The 27,023-nt window shown below is 48.7% G+C and overlaps 1 protein-coding gene across 1 annotated transcript in view; it reads right to left on the bottom strand.

Annotated features, from left to right (window-relative positions):
• NCKIPSD (NCK interacting protein with SH3 domain) overlaps window positions 1–25,751 on the bottom strand; it is a 52,760-nt gene extending 27,009 nt beyond the window's left edge. Inside the window, exons 1-3 of the mRNA XM_082288899.1 lie at window positions 25,528–25,751; window positions 4,229–4,341; window positions 3,286–3,487 (exon numbers count right to left, since the gene is read on the bottom strand). Coding sequence (XP_082145025.1) covers window positions 3,286–3,487; window positions 4,229–4,341; window positions 25,528–25,698 — 486 coding nt within the window. The 5' untranslated portion in view covers window positions 25,699–25,751. The remainder of the gene's footprint in view (window positions 1–3,285; window positions 3,488–4,228; window positions 4,342–25,527) is intronic.
• Window positions 25,752–27,023: the final 1,272 nt, after the last annotated feature.

The following is a 27,023-nucleotide window of genomic DNA, read 5'->3' as shown; positions in this document are numbered from 1 at the left end:
AGATCTCTGCCACCCCACAGTGAAAATCTGAGACAGGCCCCTGAAGGGTCTCTAACTTATGTAGCTCAGTAGAAGGAGAATGAAAAATGTGCTTTTTTTCCCCCAGACCCAGGAAGGGCAAAAACCTCCTCTGAAATGGGAGCAAAGATATTTCTGTAAATAAAACACCTTCAAAAGCCACTTCAAACATTCAAGACTCGATGTCAAAAGCTAAAGATGTGCTCACGGCCCATGTCTAGATCCACTAGACAAGTGAAGACACAGCAGTTTGCACAAAGACTTTTAAAAAAAGATCCCTTAGTCTCTTTCCCACCCAACACCAAATAGATCCAACCTTATACCACGTCATATAAAAAGTCACTCCTTTACAAACACCTTCAGCTGGTGAATTAGCACGAGCCACTGCTGCAGACTCCCTGCCTGCATGCCCTGCTCTTGTCAATCCACCCTACATTGTTCTCTGGGTGGAATGCTATTCGATACTTGCATACAGCTTCAAAAATGATCCGTGTAGGTCCAAAAAGAGACTGCACAGCTGAGAGAGGTCAAGCAGATCAGGAGGGGTCTCTGCATTGCATGGTTGGCAGGCTGGCCCCAAATCCAGAAAGCTCAGCTGTGCTAAAAGCAGAGCCCTGTCTGCAGAGTGCTGGAGCTGACAGCACGAGTCAGAGCTGCTTGGCACAGCACGGCCACAATTACTGAGGCAGTGGGATTTAGCAGACAGGCAGGCTCAGAGCTTAGCACAGATGTGTGACATTGTTTAGAGATAGCGAGGGTTGGGTCATTCTGGAGTATTGCCATGGCTTCATTAGCCCTTCCAAACTTACCACACAAGTTTAACACAGTTACCACAGGCTAGTGCTTAAATTAATAGATGTACAGCTAATGCTAACTCAGCCCCTGCCAGTTTAGACAGCCCCACACCACAGTACAAGTGGCTGCGAGGAGAACGTGCAGCATCGCAGGAATTACCCTGTGCTTGCCCAAGCCGCATGGTCAGGAGCTGTGAGATATAACTGATGGCCATCCCCTCCCTCCACCCCATGTCGTATCCACTGCTTGGGGCCAACAGGAGGATGTACAACACCCAAACCCCCAAAGGGAAAGGGAGAAAATATCCTCTGTGCAGCTGCCATGCACAAGCTGACCACGCAGGAGTCCTTGAAGTTCAGATCCCACCTGTCCAGAGAGGGGAAAGATGAGGGACCTTACCAAAGGTTCAGAGAAAAGCAACTGTACTTGTGTTGAAAGCCTCCCTTTCCCCAGGCCTCTATAAGGGCACTGTGAACTTCCCCAAGCCTCTATAAGGGCACTGTGAACTTCCCCAAATCCACAGATTTTACACATCTGCTTCCCTTCCTTCACCCTTTTGCAAGGACTGATAGCAGGCTGTGCTCCCTGTGCTGCTCAAAGACAAGAGCTGACTCAACCACAACACTCCCATTCCCTTCGCAACCAAGCAGGCAAAGAACATCACCACTCTGACTCCTGGGAACAAGGTTATTAGAGTAGTACCCTTTAAACAAAATAATAAAACAGTAAACCAAACTAACAATCTCCCACCCACCTCCTCCTCCAGGCAAACTCTGCCAAGCCAGACACACTGGACTGTAGCAAAGGTTTCCAGAGATGAGCATCACAAACTCACTGAGCACGCACAAATGCAGCAGACTGACTAAAATACTCCAAGAGCCCAACCTCCACTCTTGGCAGCTGGTATGGCAGCAGCCCCAGCCTCCCACCTTATGCTGACTGTGGAGGAGCTGAAGATAAGCTCAGTACAAGTGCCCTCACCAAGTACTGAAGCCAGTTCAGTCCTGGGAGCAAAGCCGCTGAGAGGAAATTTGCACTTCAAATTTTGCTTGAGTTTTCAGATGCAAACACTTGAGTGCACCTGAAAATCCCAAGCAATGAAAAGCACATGCCAAGACCTTTGCTCCTCTGGAGCTAGTGAGAAAGTTTAGATTTCAGTAGGTCTCCTCTTAGGCTACTGCGTAACCAGTGGAAGAAAGCTTCCTCCACTTTGTATTTTCAAAGCACACCGGAAATCCACCAACTGAGCTGTTAAAATCTCAAGGAGCCCTTTCAGCACAGGGCTAAGCTGGAAGCCCTTCAACTGCATTCTCAGTGCCACCCAGACAGAAACAGTTCTTTGTCAGCCAAGGAAATTTGTCTTCCTCCTTTTTGGCAAGCAACCAAACCACAGACCAGATAAAGACAGGGAACCAGCATGGAGAATGGGCTGTACGGTGCCCCATTTGCTCAGCCCATAATGTACAGGCTTGAGAATGGAGCTGGTTTGACTGCCAAAGAACAAAAACGAATACTGAGGAGAAAAATGGGCTTTGTAGGAATTGCTATGTTCAGCCAGAGTGAGCCAGAGCTGCCTTTCATCTCCCCAAACTCACAGTTCTTCATGTGTAAAACAAGCCTCATCTGCTAGGGATGACAGTGTATCAGTACCTTATAAACGCAATGCCTCCAAACACTCGGCCCAGAGAGATGAAGAAAAACTACAGTGCACGTGTTCATCTGTAGGAGGAATAAAAAATCTCCATGCTCATCCTTGCTTGGCGCCTTTAGCCCTAACATCCAGCTACACCTACACAGGGAAATCTGGCACATCATTCATCCCCAACAGCCACAGCCTCTGTCCTAGGCTGCTACTTTGAAGCCTCAGTGATGCCGCACTGTAACCTTGGAACTGCGTGTCGCTGAGATAAAAAAAGATCTGCTCTAAATCTGATTTCCTGCAATTTGCCTTTAATTCATCATGATAAGCAACCTTCAGACAAAGCAGGATCTTTGGGGTTTTTTTGGCTTTTTGTTTTGTTTTGAGTAGTATAAATACGCAGCCACAGCAGATAAAATGCTTAAGGACCAATGATCTTGTGCAGACATAACAAGGGAGAGATGAAGCAGTGCTGAGTGCTTGGAGGGGGCTCTGCTGCTCACGTCAAAACTGCCTTTCAAAGCATTCTCCAGGGAGCCTGCAACTCTTTTAGAAAGTTGCCAAGAGATAGTCACACAGTATAAAGTGGATTTTGCATGTTCCCATAAAACCGTGGACCCTCAAGGATTCCAAAAAGCATGACAAGTGTAAATAGCAAAGGGACTGTTCCAGATTTCTTACACCGAGACACCAGCACTTTATACTGCAGTAATCCCAGGTCAGCAACACAAACACTTGATTTGTAACTTCAGCTGCAAAGGCATTTTATTCAACAGGACAAGCAATGTCACACCACCAAAGGAGGACCCTAGCAAGTGTCCAGCCACTGTTACCTGATAGAGACCTTCATCGTCCTCCTCGAACTCGGTGTTGGGGAGGCTGTGGTGTCGCTCATACCCCGTCCGGCACACCCCATTGGGCTGCCGGGACACATCCAGGTGGTGGTCACTGGTGGACTGAGTCATAACTGTCCCCTGCGGGGTGGGAGAGTGGCTTTTACGGGACACAGTCTCCTTCCGGTGATGGATCAGTTTTCTGAAACGGAATGATGACATCAGGAAGAGCAAAGCTCAAGGGAGTGACCATGCTGCAACATTTAAATTATTTTTTAATGATTTATTGCATTTGGGCTATGTATACCAGAATGGGCTACATTACTCTGAACACCAACTCCAGTTTCATTAACAACTAAGGAAGCACTTCTGGGGGAGGAAGGAAGAGGCTTTGCAAGAGCCCATAATTTATTCATCAGTTCACTGGAGAAAAATGCCTCTTCCTCGGGGGAGAGTCACATATTGCATTGCAAGCTTCAGAAATTGCCTGCACTTTAGAATTGCTATTCAACTGAGATTAAACCAGCATGCCTCAGCACAGAGTGTGAGGTGTCAGAGAAAACAAAAATTCTCCTCACAAGCAATTATTTGAGAACATATTAAAGACCTTGTGTCACATGCCAACAACCTCTACAATTCCTGGCTGGTAAAGCAGAGAAAATGCAGCCAGAAAGGTTTTGGATTTCTCCTCCAAGCCTACAGTGGCTGAGAATCTCCTCTTCTTGGCATGCAGAGGGATAGAGAAGCAAGGCCAAAGCTCCACTTTGCTGGACACAGTTGTCAGGAGGAGCAGCAGCAGCTCAAACACTGGGAAGCTCTCTGAGTGCAGCAGCACTCTGCAGCACAGGGGCTCCAATCAACAACATCCAACATCCCTCAAGGACAGAATGACACTATGACCACCCTCCATCTGCCAGCTCTCCCAGATGCCCATCATACTTACTGGAGGACATCTCTCTGCTCCAGGTTGTATTTTCCCCCATTCTTCATGGCTGCATTGTGCACAGCCTCAATGGCACGGTCAATGGACTGGAGAACCACATCCTGCTCCAGCACCTGAGAAAAAACATCCAACATGCTACTGTGCCCTTCAGCTGAGGTTCTTTTGCACCAGAGCTTATGCCAGGAGAGACCACAGTACAGTAAACTCCCAGAGTTTATGTTTGGGAAAGAAAGTCAGAGTTACAAGCACCAAAGTCCAATGATTCCTACAGGGAGACCAGAGACAAAGCTTCAGGACCATGCAGCAGCCTTGAATATTTAGCCTCCTGCAGGGAGGTTTTAGAGATCCCCCTGGAAAGCCAAGCTTATCCCAAGCCCAATTATTCCTGCTCTTACTATGGAGCAAATTCACAACTGTGAACGTGACAGTTGAAATCTGGTGGCCTCCAGAGTCTATTGACTCTGGATGGGGGTTTTTTTGCTCACTATTTCTTGATGGTTTTCATACTTGGTTTGTAACTTGAAACATCTTTTCCAAATCTCCACCCAAGCTGTCACAGTAACATTTATTCCTCCCGCCAGCCAGCTTAGCACTCATTACTGCATTAAAATAAACAGCAGCCTTGAAAGAAGAAACACTAAAGACACCACTCCCTGAGCTCACACAGGAGGCTAGAAGGGGAACAGGAAGATAAAGCAGGTTTCTATACTTGTGACACTCTAAAAGGCTATGTTTATTAACAGTTGACATGCCTTCAGGAGAAAAGACCTTTACAGGACTAAGGCAGAAGGCAAAGGACACACTACTGAGTCTTTGACCCACAGGTCTCTCATAAGCTGCCCCTGGTGCCAGCACCATCCGTTCGCTCCCGCTGCTCCAGCCTCAGCCCACGCACAAGGGGAGGAAGGGAATGCTCGGGCTCCAGTGCTCACTGCAGCTGTTTGAACACTAAATCCTCTCTTTATCTTCACTTGCTTTGGCCCCCCCCCCCTCCCTGCATCAGAGCAACTATTTATCCAGCCAAGGAGCGGCTGGATTCTCATCAAGGATGCACCTTAATTGGCCTTAGGGGGCTGCAGAGCACAGAAGGGAAGCCCTCCCCGCCAGGGCGAAAGTGCCTGCCTCCATAGCACTGGCATGCAGTTTCTGATAACATGCTATGTATTATTTATATCCTGATTAATTGCTTAACCAAATGTGAATTAACAGCTACCGCAGACTGTGGGGAAAAAACAAGGTGTGGATGGGGGGCTTCTTCTGCAATACTCAGCTTTGAAAAATGTAGGAGGGGTTTTTTTGTTAGTTTGTTTTCCCAAGAAAGACAGAGAAGAAAGCATGTGGGGAAAACTTTAAAAATAAAACCAAATTTATTAAAGTATCCGGTCAAGAACAAAACCAACACTCAGAACTCAACCTTGGGATGAAGCTCCAAGCAGCCCCATATGGCCTAGGGATATGGCCTAGGGAGCATTTCGCCACCTCTAACTACAGAACTAAGTAAGGAAACAGAGCAAAGTGTATTTGGACACATTCCAAGGGGGGTTGGAAAGAACAGCAAGTTATTTCAGAGAATTCACCTCCTTTTCTAAGATAAGAGAAAATTACAGCAAGCTGCATGCTCTCTCTGGGAAAGGGGATCAGCGAAGAAGTCTCCAGCACTGCTGTCTCCAAGGGAATGCTAGTGTTTTTCTGAGTGCCACAGACCCCTGCTGTCTGCACACCCCACCTGCCCTCCTGCACTCCCACGAGTCCTCACCCCAAAATTCAACACAGCTCCTGCTACAGCCTCCAAACACTGGCCCTGGTGCACCCCCTGGTCCCCTACTTGTAGTTCCTCCGCATTCACCACCACCCCTTCCAAAAACAGCTGCTCTACAAGTTGCACCCCTTTGTGCAGCTTTCTCCCACGCTCCCCAGTTTTCCAGGCCTTCACCCACAAGGGTTTAAGCCCTATCTCAGTCTGATCATCCCAGGGAAGATGGCAGTACAGAGCACTGAATCCTACTGAACAGCTCAACACCTCTGCCCTCTTCCAGAGGGCACATCGGCACAGTCCATGGGAATCCAAAGGCTGGAATCATAGAATGGTTTGGGTTGGAAAGGATCTTTTAAATCTTCTAGTTCCAACCCCCCACCATGAGTAGGAATGTCACTCACTAGACCAGATTGCCCAGGGTCCTGTCCAACCTGGCCTTGAACACTTCCAGGGACAGGGCATCCATAACTTCTCTGGGCAACCTCTTCCAGTGCCTCACCACTCTCCAGTTAAAGAATTGCCCCCTAACATCCAATGTAAACCTTGCCTCTTTCAGTTTAAAACCATACCTCCCTGTCTTAGCACTACCTGCCAATGTAAAAAGTCATTGCCCATCTTTTTATAAGCTTCCTTTAAGTACTGGAGGCAATGAGGTTTCCCTAAAGCCTTCTCCAGGCTAAACAACCCCACCCTCTCAGCCTGCCTCCATAGGAGAGGTGCTCCTGAGGAGCTGCTCCCTGCTGTGCAACGCCATTTATTATGGAGAGGGTGCTTTCCGATAAAACAGCATTTTCACACTAATGCAGCAGTGCTGTGACAACTGGCTTTTAGCTGCTGTGCTCTTTCCTTTTGTTTCTGTTTCCAACCCTCTATTAACAAGGCCCTGTCAAAGGGCTGGAATAAAAAAGCAGCATTAACTTGCCACTTGCACTTTATGACATTGTTGATGCCGCTCATAAATCATCTCCCTTTGTCAGCTGAACTGGTGGGTGCACGTTGGGTGAGGGTGAAATGGCAGTGTCTTCAGCACAGGGGCAGCCCTACATTCTGGGTTTGTAGGACACTCAGCATTAGCGATCCCCTGCACTGTAGTCATAAAGTTAAAAAATAGAAATCAGTATCCTGGATAGATCACGTGATTCAAAGGAATCTGCACACTCCTCAGGTTAACCAAGATGGCACTGCTTTATTTGAGGAGGATGGATGAAAAAGCACATTGCAGTTGAAATGAGCACAGATTGCAAGGGGGCAAAAGCCAGGTTTGCCAACGTCTCACCTATGAGCTCCTTATCCCTAGGACTCAAGGGATTACGTGCTCACAGCAATTCTGGGCAGTGCCTCGCTGTACTCTCCATGCAATCTAGGGAGATCAATCACTCTGCAGGACAAGGGAATCCTGCCTGCATCCAGCACTCATTCCTGCAGATGCTGGCAGCTAGGACTCAGGCAGGCAGGGGTCCTGAGCAGTACATCCAGGCATCTCACACATTCACAGGCAGCCCTGGCCACGCACAGCTCTATGGCCTGCAAAGGAGAGAGGCCACAAAGCAGCAGCAAGAGCAGAGTCCTGGAGTGCAGGCAGGAGCTGGATGTTCCAAAGTCCTGCAGAGTCCTGTGCTGCAGTCCTGCCCCATCCCATGCTCTGGGGTACAGAGATGAAACCCTGCTCATAAGCTAAGGCTCACATGAAAGCAAGGGAATGCATGGAAAGGCCATTGCTGTACAGAGGGCTGTCAGAGGAGACATACCAAGCAAAGCCCAGGAATTCAGCTGGATTTACTGAGGCTGCACGGTGGGGGTTGGCAGAGCCCCAAGCAACCATTGCAGCACACAAGCTGTCATCTGTGTCCTTCACCAGTTACTGGCTCGTCAGGCACAGGCACAGCCGTGCCAGCCACTCTGGGCAGGCAGAGAAGGTGGCAGAGACAGGGCAGTGACAGGGCAGTGACACAGCAGTGATGGCAGTGGAAGGCACCGGCCCTTACGGCGTGAGTGCAGGGCTCTCCTCGGTCATCACGGAGCGATGGTGCCCAGGCTGTGGCCAAGAGGCATCAACAGGACACCACCTTCTGCCCAACATACCATGAAGATCAAGGAGTATTTGCTGAGGTATTGATAACACATTCCCACTGGTGCCTCACCCCAGAAAGGAGTGGCTGCCACCCACTCTTATCAGATATTTCTGCTTTAATCAAACAAAACGCTGCAGCAGAGAAATGCTGGGCTCTGTAAGCAGCCTGTCTCCACCAGTCTGGCTACAGCCAGAGGCAGGGGAAGAGCAGAAAATGACCCTTGGTGATCACAGCCCATACTGGCTATGGGGCACTGTATCACAGAACCAGAGGTACCACCAGCACCCCACAGGCTGCTCTGTGGGAACATGGTAGTGCTCAATTACAGCTTTGAATATCAGCCAGAAAACTGAATTTCTTCCTTCATAGCCTGGTGTAGGAGAAACACAGAAGCATCAATAAATCATTATTTCCTCGCTCCTTGCTAATAACATGAGCAAACAAACGGTCTCCCAAGAGCCTGCTGCCAATTTCCTTCCCACCTGATGAGGACAGAGCCAGACCTCAGCAGTGCCTTGGGGTGCTTTGCACACCCCAGGGTGGCTGGGGAAGGATGCCTTTCCCAGGGCCAAAGACAAGCTTTTAAGAAGTACCCTTCCAGAATGTCTTGTGGGTACCTAAGCACGGCCAACACAGGGCATGGCCCTGCAGAGGCAGGAATGCATCTACCCCCATGCCTCACACTGCTCTCATGCTCACTGTCCCAGGAGCACTCTCCCCAGAGATAGCACACCTGCACAGGATGTGTCGCACAGGCTGGTCAGAGACCCGAGCAATTCAGAAGACACTACACGTGTCTTTGTGGTACAGGCAGCACAACCTCCTCTCCTGTCCACCGCGGGTTATCAAAAATGTTGCCTCCTCTCTTTTTGTTTTTAATCTTCCCACATGTACCACCGGTGTTGTTTAAATGCACTCACACAGAAGAACTTGCTCAACAGTCTAGAATAATCATACCTTTCAGAAAAGCATTTTCTAGACAAACAGGCTGACAGCTGCATCAGCTCAGACAGGCTGAGCCACTCTGCGTGAGTGAGGCTCCCACATTTATGAAAGTGGCCCATTAATGTATGGCAGGCTTTTCTTTGCCTCTGCAGGGGGCTGTTCCAAGCAAACATAGCATTTTTTTTCTCCTCCTGCCTCCCCATTTTTTAGTGATCAAGGGCATTTGCTCTTCTGCATGTGCAGGAATTGGTGCTCTCATGCCTGCAGCTGCCTCTGCAGCCAGAGGCGAGCCCAGGCAGGGCTGCTCTTCTTCATCCTCATCTCATTGCCCCAGCTTTCACAACACAACAACAAAGGACAGACAAAGTTTTGTCTCCAGTGACAGCTCAGTTTTCACACAGCTGCAGTGACACAGACCACTGGTGAAATTAGTATATCTATCCCACTGGCATACACAGGCACAGGCTGGTTCTTTGTTACTCAGAGAGGAACACCACCTCTTAGGTCACATGCCCTTCACCCCCAGTCACCACCAGACTGTCTGCATGCTTATTCCTTCCAGATTGAAATGATCACGGCACCAATTTACAAAAATCAACTATCCTTTGTCTGCGGCAGAGTGATGTGCCAGATCAGAGTTCCCCCTTCAGGACCACACAGCTCAAACAAATGGGCTGAATTTTGGTTTTTTGCATTGCTGAGGAAAATTCAGCTCCTTTCCCTTCCTGTTTTTGCAGCCCAAACCAGAAATTTTTAGTCTCCAGGCAGCTGGCTAAGAGAGACGCATTAACTTATTCTTGCCGGCATGAAGATATTGTGCCTGGCGGCACTTAAAAACACACAATAAAAGCGCGAGTGAAACAATGGGCAACTGCCCTGGTTATTGAGCAAATAAGATGAGAAAAGCTCCAAACAAACCTGCAGCATCTCTGACTCGCTAGCGAGAAAACAAAGACATGGCTGAGCTCTTCTGACAAAGAGGCAGCCCAGAAGGAGCCCAGGAATTCCTGCTGATCTGCTACAGTGAGTTTCTCACGGATCGGTGTTTTTCCACTGTGCACTGACAGCAGCCGCTCCAGCGGACAGCCGGCACAAATGGGAAATGAAAAGAAAGGATAGCCAGGGAAAGGGCTTAAGCTGTGCAAATCACGCTAAAGCAAAAGCCAGAGCTCCTAGCGAAGAGATACACTAACTAGGGACAGCACAGGCACGAGAGGCATTTGGAACAAACAGAACCCTGAAGGCAGCAGAGAGATGCACAGCAAGCAAACCTCAACCAATTTCTCTCCCGAAAGCACGAAGTCTCAGAGCCAGGGAGAAGGGGGCAGAGACAGGCTGAGGGACAACAGAATGCATGCAACACACCACTGCATTCCTGTACTTCCTGAGGTGGTAATGCTTCATCCTGGGTCTCTCCAGCCATGCTCAGACCCTGTTAACTGGCCACGATGACCAGAATCGGCCACTGATTCCTTCCTCTCGTAATTTTGCACTCTCCAGTAACCAGAACACATCTCATGCCAAAACACTCTAAGAGGATAAAAGCAGAGATAGAAATTTTTAAAAGAAAATAATCAACACATACTTACATATCTTGCTGCTCCCTGCTGCCTTAATTCTTACTGCTCTCAGTGCTTCAGGGGACTTCCCTGGCTCAGCCTGCCCCAGGTGCACAGCTGCCAGGCAACAAAGCTGCCCCTCTCTTTAGGATCACCTGTTCAGCATCATTTTGGCACAAAATTGTCAAGCCAAGTCAATATCTGATATGATCAACGTGGCACCTGTGCAGGGAAAATTTACATTTCTACTGATACATACATAAACATTAAGTGTATATACATACACATACTAGAGTTACCATCTACGCTGAAAAAGAAAACAGTAGATAGCATCTGCTTTAATGAAAACTCAAGATTATGAACCAGGATGTATCAAGGTGGGAGGAAACATACTGCAGGGCAGCACTAGAAGTATACCAAGACTTTTGACATACTAGCATTTAAAGTTGAAAAAAGCCCAACAAAAGGGGTTTTGCCAGACTTTGTGTAGTCTTCAGTTTGGTAGCCCAAAAAACTGCTACAGATGTCCTTTGCTCACTGAGATTCAGCACAGCTTCAAGATCACTTGGACACAATTAGCACAGGTCTGTAAGAAAGCCCCTGTATTAATTAAAAATGCAACTAATTTCTAAGTTTCCAGAGTGCTGGGAAGAGTGTAAGGTGCTAATCTCAGCCCACCTTTGTTTTGATGGAGTTGGCAAAAACATAGATGTGGGATGAATATCCAGCCACAGAAACTCTTTTTGCAGTTAATCAGGTTGGCCAAGTGCTGCCAGACAAGGAGCAAGGTCAGAACCCAGAGGAAAGAACAAGACTGGAAAACTGTGCAAGTCCTGGCTCTTCTCCTGGCATTCAAAGAGAAAGGCTCAGTTTCCCCCCACAATCTACCTCCATAGCAGAGATTGTAGCAAAATGCCAGAAAGGTGGCAGTTATATAAAATGTAGGATGAAAAAATTCAAATTTCTACTATGACCAAGAGAACTCTTTACCTTGCCATTCACCCCTGCCTTGGAGCACATTCCAGTACATGAGGATCACGTGAGTAAAGGCTCCAGGGGTCAAGCAGGAAAAAATTGCAATTAAGTAGTCAATTCAACTGATGCCCAAAGACAGATGCAGAAGAGCCTGTATGTACATGTTAACCAAAAGGGACTTTCCTCCTGCATGCCATAGACTGGCACTGATGTAACACCTCGCAGTTGCATGTTTGAGAAAGATATAATAACTTGTGATTCATCTTGCACAGGAATTTATGATTTATCAGCTTTTCTTCCCAAATCCTCCCTGTCCCATGATCAGCACTCTGGCAAGAGTCAGAAGGCAGCACACTGGAGTTATGATGTGCTTTGGGCATAAAAACTTAAAACCATGGGTAACTTATAAAGTGTCTCTTATACAGACAGAAAATGAGGGAATGAAAAATTAATTGGACCTGCTGTCTCAGTCCCAGTGAACATGGGAAGACAGACCTGGCAACAGGCACAGGTGTACAACCCAGGAACATCGGCCAAGCAAGAAGGAGAAGGGGCAAGGAGGGTGCACAGGTCGCTGTTCAAGGAAGTGCAGAGCCTGTGGGCTTGGCACAATGATTCAAATTTGCCACACGGAGAACAAGTGCTGCTTTCTGGTATCTGCTGGATGAACAGCCATATGTACTTCATTAAAGCCATTAATGAGGGAAAAGAGCTTCCATCCTCAAGGGGCAAACACAGAAAAGTCATCAGCTAGTTTTAGTCCTGGACAGTTGTAAATTGCACAAAATTGTAAACCAGACATGAATCCCCAAGATCTTTCCAGCAGCACCAGGATCAAAGTTTCCAGGCCTGACACAGCTGAGGCTCTTTCCTGCTAAGCTGTCACTGTGAGATGAAAACCTGTCTTGCATTACCGTGAGCAAACCTGAGAGAGGCCCTGGAAAGTTCTCCCCAAAGATCATTCTAGTTAGGAGGATCAAAGGCAGCTTGCTGCTGCAGGATCAGTTAACAGTCTGGATAGAGAAGAATTTTTCTGTGTTTTGGACTCTACATGCAGAATAAGCATTGCTTCCTCTGCCATGAAGGGACACAGTTCCCCTGCACACTCAAAATAAAGCCAGCAGGGCAGGATCAGAACACACTAACTCATAGAAAAAACCCAGTGTTTTCCTCTGTGATGAGCACTTCCCTTTTACTGGTGCATCCTACCTGAAACTCAACTTTCCGTATCATGTGATCAGATCACATGTGTGACCTCCTCTGAAATAAAATGATCCCCAGTTCACCATATGGAAAAACCTGAATATTTTTTACCAGGAGTAGAACTGCTCCAAGCAAACACAGAAAGGGGTTTATGGTGCCCCTCTGCTCAAAGAGAGCAGCTCCACATTCTCATGGAGCAAAACTCATTCCAAGGCAAAGGGATCACTTGCCAGCAGTATGCTTACTACCATCCCTTCACACAACTCCTAAGCACAAAAGATAAACCAAGGTCCTTAAGAACTTCTCCACTAATGGTGTTTCAGGCCAGGGACCCAAGAGAGCAAGCATATTTACAAGGTTTCTCCAAAGCAGGTGCCCATATAATATTCCCACAATACAGATCTCACAAGCAACTTCTCTCCACAGCCCCCTCTGGGTCACAGGCACAAAGATTTGAAACGCCAGTACTGGGAAACCCCAGGATACCCAACCACCTTCTCCCCAGTATTTTCAAGCTGTACTGACCAGCTCCCACCAGTGTGGAGGAAACACAGCTCCTCTTTGGTGGGGACATATTTCCCAACATGGGAATCCCAAATAAGTTCTCCACCCAAGCAGAACAGCATGTCCAGACCCAGCAGCATTCTTCCAGCTGCCAGGATCCTTCATGACTTTAGCCTGGTACAAACTACTCATTCAGGGATTTAAACAGCGTGACAAACAGACTCCCAGCAAAAGATAAGCTTCACATGCTCATTTGCTTTCAGGTGGGCCAGAGTAAAGCTAAGGCAAGAAAGAATATCCTTTGAAAGAGGATCCCCTGCCATGGGTTTTGGTAGCTGTATATTTTAACATGTTCAGAGTAGCACTATGGAACAGGGGATGTTATTCATGCTTTTGGCTTATCAGTGCCAACACAAGAATTACACAGAGTTAGGTGTGCCAGCTAATTATAGCAAAGCCATTTAAAGACTGTTGAGAGTGCAGGTGCAGGGCAGCAAGGGAGGGGTATCAGAGGGGCTGAAATACTCCATACATGCTGCACTGTCAAGAGGGAGATCATGCTAATTGGTCACAGACAAAATACCCAAGTGTGCACACATCCTTGTTAGCTGAGAGCTGCTTCTGCAAGCACGTTTATTCTTGGTAAAGTGGGTATTTCTGCTGATGTTTCTGTTCCTGATTCCCACCAAATCCAGCAAGTCAACACAATCGAGCTTTATTGGGACAATGATAAAACTAAAGTAAATTCATACCCCAAAACCAATGAAGATGCAACTGAGATATACAGCAGTGTCTTACACTGTTATATGTGTGATCATAAAGACAACAGCACAAGTGAAAATAAACCCCAGAAAACTGTGAACTATAGCTCCTGCAGTTGTTTTTGATGGCAGACAGCAGAACACTACTTTTCTGTGCTGCAAAACTTCGACAGACTGACAGTTTCCATTGACCTACAAAAGTAGCTTGAGAATTGCAAGTTTAGCTCTGTTTATCAAAGGAATGAGACTAACTTACAGTTATTTCCAGATTCAGTTCAAGAACAAATTCTGGGGTTTGTTTAGTGGGCTTTCTTACCTTAAAAAAAGATTAAAGGGTTCAACTGGATTTGCTGACATTTCACTATAAGGAAGTAAGAGGTGAGTCATGGAAGAAAAGCAATTCATTAGTGTCCCACACTATCTGCAGGAGAAAACCAGCCTCTGCTTTAGCTGCAACTTATAATCCCATCTCCTTTCGCAGCTTAAAGTGGCACAGGCTCCCCAAAAAACAAAAAGAAATGGGGACAGGAGGGGAATGTCCTCTTAGGACATTGTGCTTCAGGCAGCAATACAGCCATAATCCTGTGTTCCTCACTTCCTGAGGCAGTGAGCCAAAAACCTGCATTTGTTAGATCGTTCATTTCCCATGTGCAAAAGTTGCTCCAAGCTCCCATGGCTCATTACAGGATCGATTTCTTGCATCTGCTGCTTCACATGCCACATTCACCTGTGTCATCCCTTATCTCACTCAGTAGCATCAGCAAGAGCAAACCACTGTATTTCAGGAAATCTTCCCTGCCCATATCACATGGGACAAATCCTGCAGGAATGGAGATGGCCAGGACTCAGCTCACCTCCTCCATGGAGGTCTGGAGCTGCCTAAAAGCAAGCAAAGGGTGACAGTAACTCTGAAGCTGCATGGTTTGCACAATTCATGTACACGTTTTCTCTCTCCCTCTAAACTCTTCCCGGTCAGGGCTGATCACCCTTCACCACTCCTAACTCCCTTCAGCCCAGCCATGAGGTTTGTGTGGTCCTCCACATCCAAACATTGCCAAGAGGGTATTTTGTTGAGAGAACTTTTATGCTCATTCATTAACAGAATATGAATAGTATTTAAAAGTTTTTAAAGTGACTGGAGCTCAATATGATTTTGAGATCTCAAGCTTGAGAATACAGCCAGTTCACATGTGTTCATGCATGTAGAAGGCTCAGATGCTGTCCCAAGTCACTGGGCAATGCTTCAAAGGCAGCCCAAGATCACAGGCAAGATGATGCTTCCCAAAACTGGGTGTTGGAGGGGTTTCTTTTCATCTCTGATATAAAAAATTATACTGTGCAGGTCCCTTGATAACAACTGCACAATTATTTCAATGCTGCTGCTGCTATCTTGTCATCAAGCTAATGGAAGACAGACACATGAAATCTATTTAAAAAAACAAACTAAAAGGGGTGCATTTTACAGTTCAAGTCAATGAAGGTGATTCTAGGGCAAAAACTTCATTATTTAGAACTCAGCACTTCAATGGACATTGTTTTTTTGATGTCAAATGGAAAAAGTCTTCATCTATAAACACTTTGATTTGGCCAGGCTCAGGGAAGTCCCTAAGTTTCTGCAGTAACTAGGTAATGAAATTTTATGATCATCATTCTTACTTGAGGTGCTGGGATTTCATGCAATTATTCTTTTAACATGCTAAAAATGTGGACTTTCCTGATACTTGAGCTTCTCCCCAAATATTCCCCAGGGATAGCTAAGCCTGAACACAGATTGAAAGGGCCCATGGACCTGCTTTCTGGCAGGTCACTTGGATGCAAATCATTGTTCATACCATGGTCAGGCCATCCCCCTGCAAACACACATCCTTTACTCAGGAAAAGGAAAAAGGGAATCTGGAAAGGCACAGAATTCACTGAGTTTACACAAAAAGGAATTGTCACCACATCATATTCAGAAGCCACGGAGGTTTGCATTTGTCTGCTCAGTGGAGAGATTAAACTTGATGTCTCTAGGCAGCCATCTGTTTTCCACAGGAGCTGCCCTGGTTCTCATTGCAGCACATGGACACCGACTAAACTCGGCTGACAGAGAGCCCTCCACCCCAAAAACCTGTCCAACTACTTCCATCCCCCAGGTGGGAGTGGGTGAAAAGCACCTGTGTGGTCCATCAAGGCTTTCTTCCCACCTCCAGAGAAAGAGGATGAAACTCAGAGGCTGAGCTCAGCTTCCTGGCCACTGAGCTCAAGAGCAGTGGAGGGGGAGCGGGCAGCAGGAACAGTGGGAGGTGACACCCCAGCTACATTAGCAGCTGTGGAGGTATGGCCCCAGGCACAAACCCCATGGACAGGCATTCAAGACCTTTTCATCAAGACATCATCCCAGCAATTCCCGCCTCCTTGTGGGTGAGTGTCTATTTTTGCAGCTCTTGCCTCATCTTCTTCCTCAACCCTTCGTTTTTTATTCAATATAATAGAAGGTTTGGAGCTGGGGCCTGGCCTCAGGTTTCCATACTACAAGGCACTGTCCCTACACGTACTACAAAAACCCCAAGAAATAATTAATAGTTATTACTTAGAAAAGATCTAATCTGAACTTGAAACTAGTGATTTAGCAAGAAACGACCCACAGCCTGGAATTATCTAGCATGCCTAGTCCAACAGCTTGATTTATTTTTTTAATTTTTTAATTATAACTCTTGAGCAGCTGAACAAACTAAAATATCAGCCTATGGTGGCATTTCCAGATCACAGAGAAAATCAACACCTTGCAGACCACTTTCACACACACCACCCCAACCTGAGCAGGCAAGGGGGACAAAGCAGCACAGATGGGACCCCCCCCAATGGCATGACAGGAGATCCCTATTCAAAAGCACATCCCACTAGCATGAAAGGCAGCCTGAGTCAGAGGAATGGGCTCACTGCACTTGGAGCTGGGTGACACTGCCCTTTTAGCTGATCCAGATGGACAGGAGGAAGGACACAGGCTTCACAAGAAGCAAGCAGCTTCCAAGGAGGAAAGGAGTGACAACTTACTTCAACAGGCAAGCAAATAACCAGGAAAAACAAACCCGTGGACTTCCCACCTCACTCTAAAAAGCACACCCTGACAAAATCTTACTTCCCCTTCTTGCCTAAGCCTCATGCTAAAAGAGGACAAGTTTTAGTTCTTTGTTCCCTTGCAAGGGAAGCAAACAGCTCTGGCATGCAAGCTCTGCATTGCAGGGCATGAACAGATGATCTCACAGGAAGCTGAGCCTCCTCTCCCAAGGTGGTGGGTTTTGTCTTTTGAACAACTCTATTTGCCCGTTAGCACTGACAGAGCTTTCCCCAGAAGAGTGCTCAGTATTCCCGTGGTAAGAACACGATGGGGGCTGAAGGGGAGCAGAGACAAACAGATGCAGTCATGAATCGTGCCCTCTGTTCCACTTCTCACATGACAAGCTTCAAAACCCTGGTTTTAAAATCAAAGGTTTTGCCATGTGATAAAGTCAAGACAAATTAGGTTTGACAAGACCCTCTCTTAAAGGTCAAAATTTTATTTGTGAGCCACTGGCCGGGGAAGCAAAGTGATGCTCCTCCAGAAGCAGGACCAGGACCCACAATTCCTGCTGCGACTCAGACCTGAGGCAATGAGGTCACTCAGGGTCCACAGAAAGAATTTCCAGTGGATTGCCATTTCAAATGAGAACTTTTTCTCGAAATACAACATGCATTTTTCAGATCCAGATGCCAACCCACAGAAAAAGCACGAACTGGGGTCGTCCAAGAGGGCCAGCACCCACTTCTCTCTGGAGAGTGTCAGCCCTGGAAACAAGTCCTCCTTCCCACCAGAAGCTGGCACCCATCACACAGCAGTCTGCACACACAGCAACAGCAACTCTGGGAGGCAGCGATCACCAGCCCTGCAGGACCAACTGATTCCCCAGTCCAACAACAAACACTTCCAGCCCTCACAGCCCCTGCAAGTCTGCACACAAATACACTTCTTTAGTGAAATAAATTTAGCCAACTCTTACTGATATGGCCAAGATGAAAGCCTCAGTTTAAGGCTTTGTCTTGGGAAGAAATACAATGCACATGCATTTTAATTTAAAAATCTCTGCACACAGAGCTCTGTTAGAACCTGTGGCTTGTAAAATTTTGGTTATGGCAGTGGCCATGTAGAATGTTAGTATCTGTGAAGTCTAATTTTCTTGCAGACCATCTAATGCTACAGTTGCATACAAAGGCTGCTTGTATTTCCCTCCTTATAAAAACCCTTCTGGAATTCATCCTTCTTCCAATACCCAGGCTGACAGCTCACACCATGAATACATAATCCTGTCTGGGAATGACAAAGTTTAAATTGTTCATGAAGGGAGTAAATCTGGGATGCACTTATAAATTCTGTTTGTTTTTATGTACATCTGAACTACAAAATGAACAAAACAGAAAGGACACTGCTTCTGTTCCAGAACCAGAGCTCTCCTCAACAGACAGGTTCAGCTGTTTTCTATGTTTCAACCACTGACAGATGTAAATACCCGCTTTACACCGTGGGATTTGACCTCCCCCATGGGCATTAATGTGCCCAAGGCCTTGCAAGGGATCTTCTTAGGTCAGCCAGTTACCATGATATAGTCTGCTTTTGTCAAAGCCTTTCCTAGTTTACAGGCTGTTCCAAGCATGGAGGTTACTCTTCCTTGCAAGGAGGAGGACTCTTCACATCGTTTTCCCATCATCACTAACAGAGCCCATTTTTCTCCAAGGACAAGCAACATGAATTCCTCCTCGCTCTTCAATGTCTTGCTCCCTCTGTACTTCACACAGAGCAACAATCACAAGAAAATCAATTTCCATGAACTTTCTAGTTTATTGGTTTCATATTTCTTTCAATACAAATCTCTCCTCCTCTGTTTTTTTTTCTGATGAGATGCTGGAAATCCTCAAAAGAAACACAAGAGTGGGATTGTGAGAAGTGATGCAGAAACACAAACACAGAGCAGGATGCTCCTAGTTCAAAGATGGCAGTTCTTCACTGTGCAATAAGAAGCCCATCATCATCCAGACGCAAACAAGGAAAGAAAGCCTAGCCATCTTCTTCTGATGAAAAGCAATCAAAAATCATACAGTAGGCAAAAAAAAATTACAGATTTGATCAGTAAAATTGCAAGGTAACAGCAGGTGATCACCTGTGCAACACTGAAATGCTCACAGCCCAGCACTAGAAAGCAGGGGTGCAAATGACCTGGCAGACACTGTGACCCCGCAGGGAAGCTGGGAACCAATCTGTGTCTGTCTGCTCTGGCCAAGAGCCTCTCTGAAGGCTGAGAAGAAAATGGCACACTTCTTCTTTCCAGTCTGCCCCCTCACCTTGCCCTTCCTCCAAGGTAAATAGAGCTGCAGTCACATTGCTCAGGAGTGGACATGGACTCTCAGACATGTCCCTACTGCCTGCTCACTTCCAACCAAAGCAGCCTTCATGTTGTTCAACCCTGAAACAGGCTTAATATTTCCAGCCCACTGGAGCTATCCATGCATCCACCAGTGTCACTCCACCCATGACACAGGAGAGATAAGACCATGCCACCAATGCTGCTCATACATGGGTGTCCAGGCCACAAAGGCAAATTTTATCTGATATCAAAAAACCTAACTATTTTTAATTGGAGTAGAAGTGAGAAGAACATGTCTTCACAGCCAAGGCTAAAGATCATTACCGTAGCTCTACTTTAATCATTCTGGACCATGAAAGATTGTAGAACTTCTGGCTAAAATTTCAAGTGTTTAGCTACAGTAATTAGAAATGGTTATAATTCCCCTGACTGTGTAATTTAGTCTCAAGAATAAAACTTCATCTCAAAGCACGAGCAGCTCTGACACAACAGCATCTCTGCTACGGTGAGAGCCCAGAGAAAAATGCTTCATTCTTTCACTTTCTTGCATGCGTCAAGAAATGCAGCCTCAGCTGCAAAGCGTACCAGCTGGTTATTCTCCAAAATAAAACTTTATTTTTAGCCTAAGCACTTACTCAGGATCTGTGTGAGTATTGCGATTAAGCTCTCACGCCCATTGAAAGCTCTGTCAAACCTGCAGCAGATGACAAATAATGCTGTAGGCTCCAGCACAGGGGACAGTCCGTACAATATCTGTACAATCATCACCTGTTCAGGAACAATGAGAGCAACTCTGCCAAGGGTCAGGAGCACCAAGTTTAAAGATGGATTTTATGTAGATGGAGGAAGAGACTCTTACAGCAAACAATTGCCAAAGCTCAGTTTCCAGAAAGCCTAGAGAGGTTGTAGTATCTCCCTCTCTGGAGACATCCAAAACCCACCCGGACACATTCTTGTGTCACATGCTCCAGGTGGCCCTGCCTTGGCAGGGAGTTGGACTGGATGATCTCCAGAGGTCCCCTCCAACCCAAACCATTCTGTTACTGACAACGTACAACCAAGTGGGGAGTTGGAACTAGATGCTCTTTGAAGTCCCTCCCAGCCCAAGCTATTCTGTGATTCTGTCTGTGTTCCACAACTATCATTGTCTCCATGGCAGTGTGGAAGGTTTGACAGTACCTGAGCTGCCACAGTGATCCTACACAGCACCAGCCTCGGCACGTGCTGTTCCATCCCCGAACCAATGCACGTGCAATCCTGGCAGAGAAGCAACACCATTAGAAACAAGGAGTTTTCCAGCAAGCCGGTGAACTGAATTAACTGAGAGTGGGGCTGACAAGAGCAAAAGCAGCTCAGGGAAGGCTGGACAGCAAGGCTGGGTGTAGGGTGTGGGATCAGGCTGGAGGAGTGGCCATGAGCTGTCAGACCCACACTCTGAGCCTTGACATGCCCTGGTCTGCAAAGAAAGGCGGCTCCTACAGTACCTCACTCTGCACCACACAGTTCCAGTCCTGAACCCTGGTAAATGCTACAACACAAAACAGGACAGAACGGTTTGGGCAAACAGAGAGTGCTCAAATTTCACTCCGTCACAGAAACCTCTCTTTGCAGCTGGGGAGGTGACACACTCCTGTGCCTGCCTGGCCAGGACTACCTGTACTCTGCTGCTATGCACTTGCTCGTGCTGCAGGAGAATTTTAAGTTGTTGCTAGGCTGCACAAAGCAGTCTCTTATTTTTATCACATGCCTGTTTATTCTTGTAAAAAAAGATACTGCAAACAGCAATCCAAGGCATCCTCAAAATGCTTGTTGTACTCTTTGCTTCACTCCATGTTCTCACCAGACAGTCCAAAGCTTCTTGGCCATCAGCATACACACCTTTGCACCCAGACCGACCTTTTCTTGCTCCTCCAGAGATACTATGTGAAAGTGTGAACAGATTCAAAATCCACATTACAAACAATTCTTCAGTTATTCAAAGTAAATTTAAGGTAATTTTGAAAAGATTATTAATTGTCATTTCAAAGCTATTTCCTAATGGCTTAATACAGCTGAGCAGCTGATTCGTAGCAGCCAGCAGGCTAAACCATTCCCACTTCATCAGGAAACATCCCCCTGCGACTTAGCACTTATTTTTGCACCCCTGACATTTACCGATACAGCATTTTAAAGCTGCCATTCCCCTCCTCGGCATGTAATGTTAACACTTCCATTGACAGGGCATGCAGCCTGGGTCAGTGCAGACATGAGACAAGACAAGATCAGTCATGGTGCCTGGTGAAGCTGAGAGCTGAAGCAGCCCTGCTGCTCCCGGACGTGGGTCCCACAGCAGAAGCAAACCACCACAGCCAGCCCCTGCCCTGCCAAGAGCAGAGCAGATCAGCTTTCCTGACAGGCCAAGTGTCACCCACAGCTCAGCATCCTCCAGGACAACCACTCACTCTGTGCTCCTGGTGCTGCTGTGCTACAGCCTGAAATCTTCATCCAGAGCTGGAGTAACTCCACACTCCCATAACAAAATCCCATGTTCCATCATAATAATAGCAACATATGGCTATTTATCCCACAGAAAGGAACGTTATTATTTGTTAGACAAGGCATTTGTCCCTTCCTGACACTGAGTGAACCTCCTGTGCCTAAGCAAGCTTTCCAAATTGAATCTTTTACAGCTGCACATAAAGCTTTGAAAAGCCTGTCTTCTGGAGTGACTGACTGACTCCAGAGGACACCCTAAGCTCCATTTTAATATCCACATTTTTCTGCCACTCATATATCACTTAAGCATCAGCACACAGCTGGAGACAAAAGACTAACCTCATGCTGATGGGCACCTTGCTGTTCAATAGGGAAGCCTGGAACTTGAGATGACAGCTTTGCCGCAGCAGTATTCACCTGGCATTTGATATTAGCACATTTCTTGCTCCACCAGTAGCTGGAGGCAATTACCCTTGTGCTGACACTGGCACAGTGCTAGGTACATGTTTTCACTTGTCTGGCAGCAGCACCCACACCCCCCACATACACAACTTTGCTGGGCACCATTGTGCCTGCTGGCATTGTGGCCACCTGAGATCTCCACCATGGGCATGCAGAGCCAGAGCTAAGCCACATGTGAGGCCAGTGTTTCAACAAGCAACTCGCTCTGTGTGCGGTCCACAAGCTGCCCTATTCAGCAGCACAGCCCAGTCCTCCCCTCTCGCTGCTTGATGGCCTCAGCATCTATCCCCAGAATGGCACTCAGCTTGACATGACTCTTAATAACCCAAACAGGAGCTAAAATAGAACTACAGAAGAGTAAAATCAGCAGGAACATCAGCTGAAGTTGGGCGTTTCTAATTGACTCAAATTAACTTCACATCACACACACCTTCTGGTGCTCTGGTTGGGCCCCAACTTGTTTCTTAGGGGCATTCTAGGAAGGATTTGTTGGTGGAGCTTTTACCCCCCCCACTACAACTAACTCTCCTTTAACAGCAATGCTGAGCCACAAGGATTTCAGTACAAAATTCTGCAAAGACATTAGACAAAAATAAGCATTCAATAATAACTGGGAATTATTTTTTCTTCTAGAGAATTCACGGCATCCATATCCCATATATATGAAAGCTGAGGAAAAAAAACTCCTGAAGCTCAAGAGGAGCTCAGAAGAAAACTAATGCTCCAAATAGTGCACAGCAGCAACAGCAGCCCAAACCTCCCCCATGAGCATCCTCTCAGCAGGTTGCTGCAAGGGGCTGTGACTGTTCTCCAACCTATTGCTCACCTGGAACCTGACTGCACTGCTAAGGAAGGCCAAGCTTACCTTTACAATGGTGACTCCTGTTGGCCACCCTCTCTCCCTGCTAACACTAATCATTAGCGGTGTTTATTCCCTATTGTGATTGAGGCAGCATTAATTGCCTCCCAAAGCACTGTCATTAATTGGTCTCAGGGCCCTTATTAAACCAAAACGGGGTGACAAATTGTTTGCACTCCTCCTGGACATTGAGCAAACAGTCTCAAGCACACTCTGAGTGAGCAGATGCTTTCTGCCATGAATAAACCCACGTTTTGACATCACATCAGCTCTTCAGATGCAACAGCAGAAAGTCAGTCACAGAGGATGACTGCAACTGCAGAGCAGCAAATTATATCCTGCTGCTTCACACATCATCAACAAGTCCAGGTGCTGGAAATTTAATGGCCAAAACACAGATGAGCAGATACAGGGAAGACTCTCTGTTTCCTGCAACAAGGTCTAAAAAGCATTTGGGAAAGTTACAGCTGAACTAGAGGGAATGCTCACAAAGTCACCAGCGATGCTGCTTTAATATCAGTGCATTACTAACATTACTAACATGTCAGGAACTGGCCTGGCAGGCTGCAAGCTGTGTTGAGGCCGTAGCAAAAGATAATGTTAGAAATTAATGTAAAGTCATAGAATAAATACTTTTCCCGTAAGATTTTGAAATGCATACTAGCAAGGTACCTGCAAGAAAAACTGGTATGAGTGAGCAGCCTAGGAGAAGGCTCCGGCATCCACAGCAGCGAGAAGACGTCATGCCACACAAGCAAATGAAGCAAGAGACTGCAGAGAGGAAACTCATGAGCAGCAACCTGGAGCTATGCCACTGTGGGGTTTTAAAATCTAGCAGTTAATAAGGTCTTTGCTCTGTAACTAAATAGCTCCTGTAAATAGCTTAAGGGCTTATTGATACACAAGATGTCCCCTCCCGTCAGGCCAGGCTGCAGAAGAGCCCCAGCTTCACAGGATGGAGGGACCAAGCGGCCATCAGAGGGACCTGGTGTTGCCCAAACACACGTACACACTCTCCTGTAAATGCTTGTCTCACTGGAGTGTTCTGCAAAGCCCACACCCACGCTTACTTACAGCCTGAGTTACTGCTAATCAGAAATTCAATGGCATCTGAAGGAGCAGCAGCAGAACATTAAAATAAAGGGGATTGTCACCATTTTCAGACAGACTCCAAAAGGCCCATTTGTAACATTCACATGCATTTCTGTGCAGTTACCCATTCACTGATGCAAAGAATCTTCAGCATCCAGATCACACAGCCATCCCAAGGCCCAAAAGTATAAAAACCCCCATGAATTAGTTCCATATGAAACCTCTGTTTTAACTTCAGAAGCCATGTTTTCCCTCAGAAGCCTCCACTAAGCAGCTCCCGCACTGTACAAGCCACATTCAGCGTCTTTCCCACTACACCTGTATGGGCACAGTGCTCACGCCCTAGCAGCCAAAAGTTGTACTTCATCCTCTGACCCCAGCTAGGGCCACAGCAGGTGCTCGGACCTTCTCTAATTCCCAGTATCACCAACTTGGCTGAAAGTGCTGCCATCGCAGGCAGCTGCCGAGGCTTCTCCCGGCCCCAGGACAGCAGGGCTGTGCTGTGGGTGCCATGGTGTGTTGGTGGAAGGAGGACAATCAGCCCTCCCTGTCCTCTCAGTGTGCGGGTACCACACACACAGAGCCCCCAGGCTGAACAGCCAGCACAGAGATGGCTACAGGAGTGCCGCTAACTTACACCAACGACGGCTGCTGGCCGGGAGATTCCAGGTTACCTGAAACCATCTTCACTCCAGGGAGGAGAATCCCCCTCAGCATCTCCCAGGGATTTTCCTATCGTCCTCTCCAAGTTGTGCAGGAGTGAACAGCCCACCAGACTTTCAGGCCCTGGGCTCCTGACCTGGAGATGGCACCCTGGGGATCCACACCCAGCCCCTTTCCTCCGGATGAGCCTGCTGAGCTCTCACTTTGTCCCTGACCCGCAGGGCTGGTGCTCCCCAATCCTGACACCACAGGAGACGTCTCCTGCCTCCCTGCAACCTCCGAATTCCCATCCCAGTGTCCCAGACTGTTCCCGCCTGCCGAAGACACTGCAGAAACGGCCACAGAAACCGCACACCCGTTTCGCCAGCCGGGCCAGCGGCTCCCAGAGGGGACACGCGAGGGACCGTAAGCAGCTGGGACTGGGCTGCTCAGAGCAGGGGGCAGCTGCTCCGAGCACCGAGCTGTGCTCTGACACCGCCCTGGCACAAACCCAGCCTGGGACCGCAAGGAACGCCCCGCTGCCTGCGAGGGGCCAGGGCAGAGCCGCCCAGCCCCGGGACCCCCGGCAGAGCCGCCCCCGCCCGGCCCGGCCCACCTGCAGCCGCTGGAGGTAGGAGGCCGGCGCGTAGCCCGTCTCGCCGGAGCCGGCGCGGGTGACGAGCCACCAGTGCTGGTTGCTGCGCTCCAACAGCAGGAAGGTCTCTCCGGCAGCGAAGGGCAGCGAGTTGGGCTCGGCCGAGCGGAAGCTGTACAGGGCCCGGTACATGACGGCGACGGCGGCACCGGCACCGGCACCGCCGGCACCTCCGCCCGCCCGGCCCGGCCCGGCCCGGCCCCCCCAGCCCCGCCCCCGCGTCCCGGCCGCGCCCCGCCCCCGCACGGTACCGCCCCCTGGCGGCACGGCGGCGCCGCTCCCCCCGCCCCGCCCGCCCGGCCCCGCCCCTGCCCCGTGCCGCCCGGTACGCCGGCAGGGGGCGCCAGCCGCTCGCGCAGCTCCCCTGAGGCGGCGGCGACGGGAGCGGTCCCGGCACTGGCCCCCGGACTGACCCACGGGACCGACCCCCGACACCGGCACCCGGCACCGGCACCCGGGCACAGCCCCCGGCACCGACCCCCGACACCGGCACCCGGCACCGGCGTCCGGGCACTGCCCCCAGGACTGACCCCCGAGACTGACCCCCGGCACTGACCCCCGATGGGCCGTTGTCAGGATGCATTGAGCACGGACGCTTCCCCGGCGCCGACCCATTTGTGTCCCTCCTCCATCACAGCGTTGCCCGTCTCACTGCCGGCTCCCGGGGTCACTGCTCCCGCCTCCCGCCCATCGCCCACCCGCGCCTGGCCGTTCTGCCCCCCGCCGTGGCCCAGCTGGCCGCAGGCACATCGCTTCCGAACTAAATCCGCCCGTCCCGGCGGGTGCCCCCGAGCAGCCCCTCCTCTCGGACTCCCGTATTGGAGCACCCGGCACCATTAAGTCCCCAAAGTCCCTGTGTGCCCACCAACCCCAGCCTGGCTGCCACGAGCGGCTTCCCCCAGCGAGCTTCCCTGGGCCGGTCCCGTTCCCCACCACTCCTCCAGCATGGGATCCGGGCACGATCAGGGCTGGCTCTGGCCCACAGTGGACACAGTGACCTGGCACGCGGCCGTGGGGACATGGGACACGGCACATCAGGCCTGAAGCTCTCCAAAAAGACACAGCAGCCCCCAGCCCCATTCATCTCTTTGCCCCATTCCAGGAGAACAGCCCTTTGAGACACTACCCTAAGTGGCCCAAGGCCCCTGAAAGCCCCCTCCTCCCTCACCTCGCCCAGACATCAGCAGCTTCCCTTGGTCCCTGCTGCCCCTGCCGGGGGTCTGAGCCCTTCTCACTGTCCCAGGGAAGTGGGTAGCAGCCCTGCAGGGCACCATCCCCCCTCCCTCTTCCCCAGCCAGGCCTTTCTCCACGCTGCCCTAGGAACAAGACAAATTTTCCACCTGGGAAAGCCAGCATAGAGAGCCCCGGAGCAGGGTGGGTGGGGACCTGGTTACAGCACCCCAGTGGGACTGGTACATACTCCTGCAGCCAAACCCATCACAAAGACACCCCTCACC

The sequence above is a fragment of the Coloeus monedula genome (genome assembly GCF_965178545.1).
Source record: "Coloeus monedula genome assembly, chromosome: 11".
NCBI lineage: Eukaryota > Metazoa > Chordata > Aves > Passeriformes > Corvidae > Coloeus > Coloeus monedula.
Note: the sequence above shows the minus strand (reverse complement) of the source record. Positions and strands in the feature narration are given on the sequence as shown.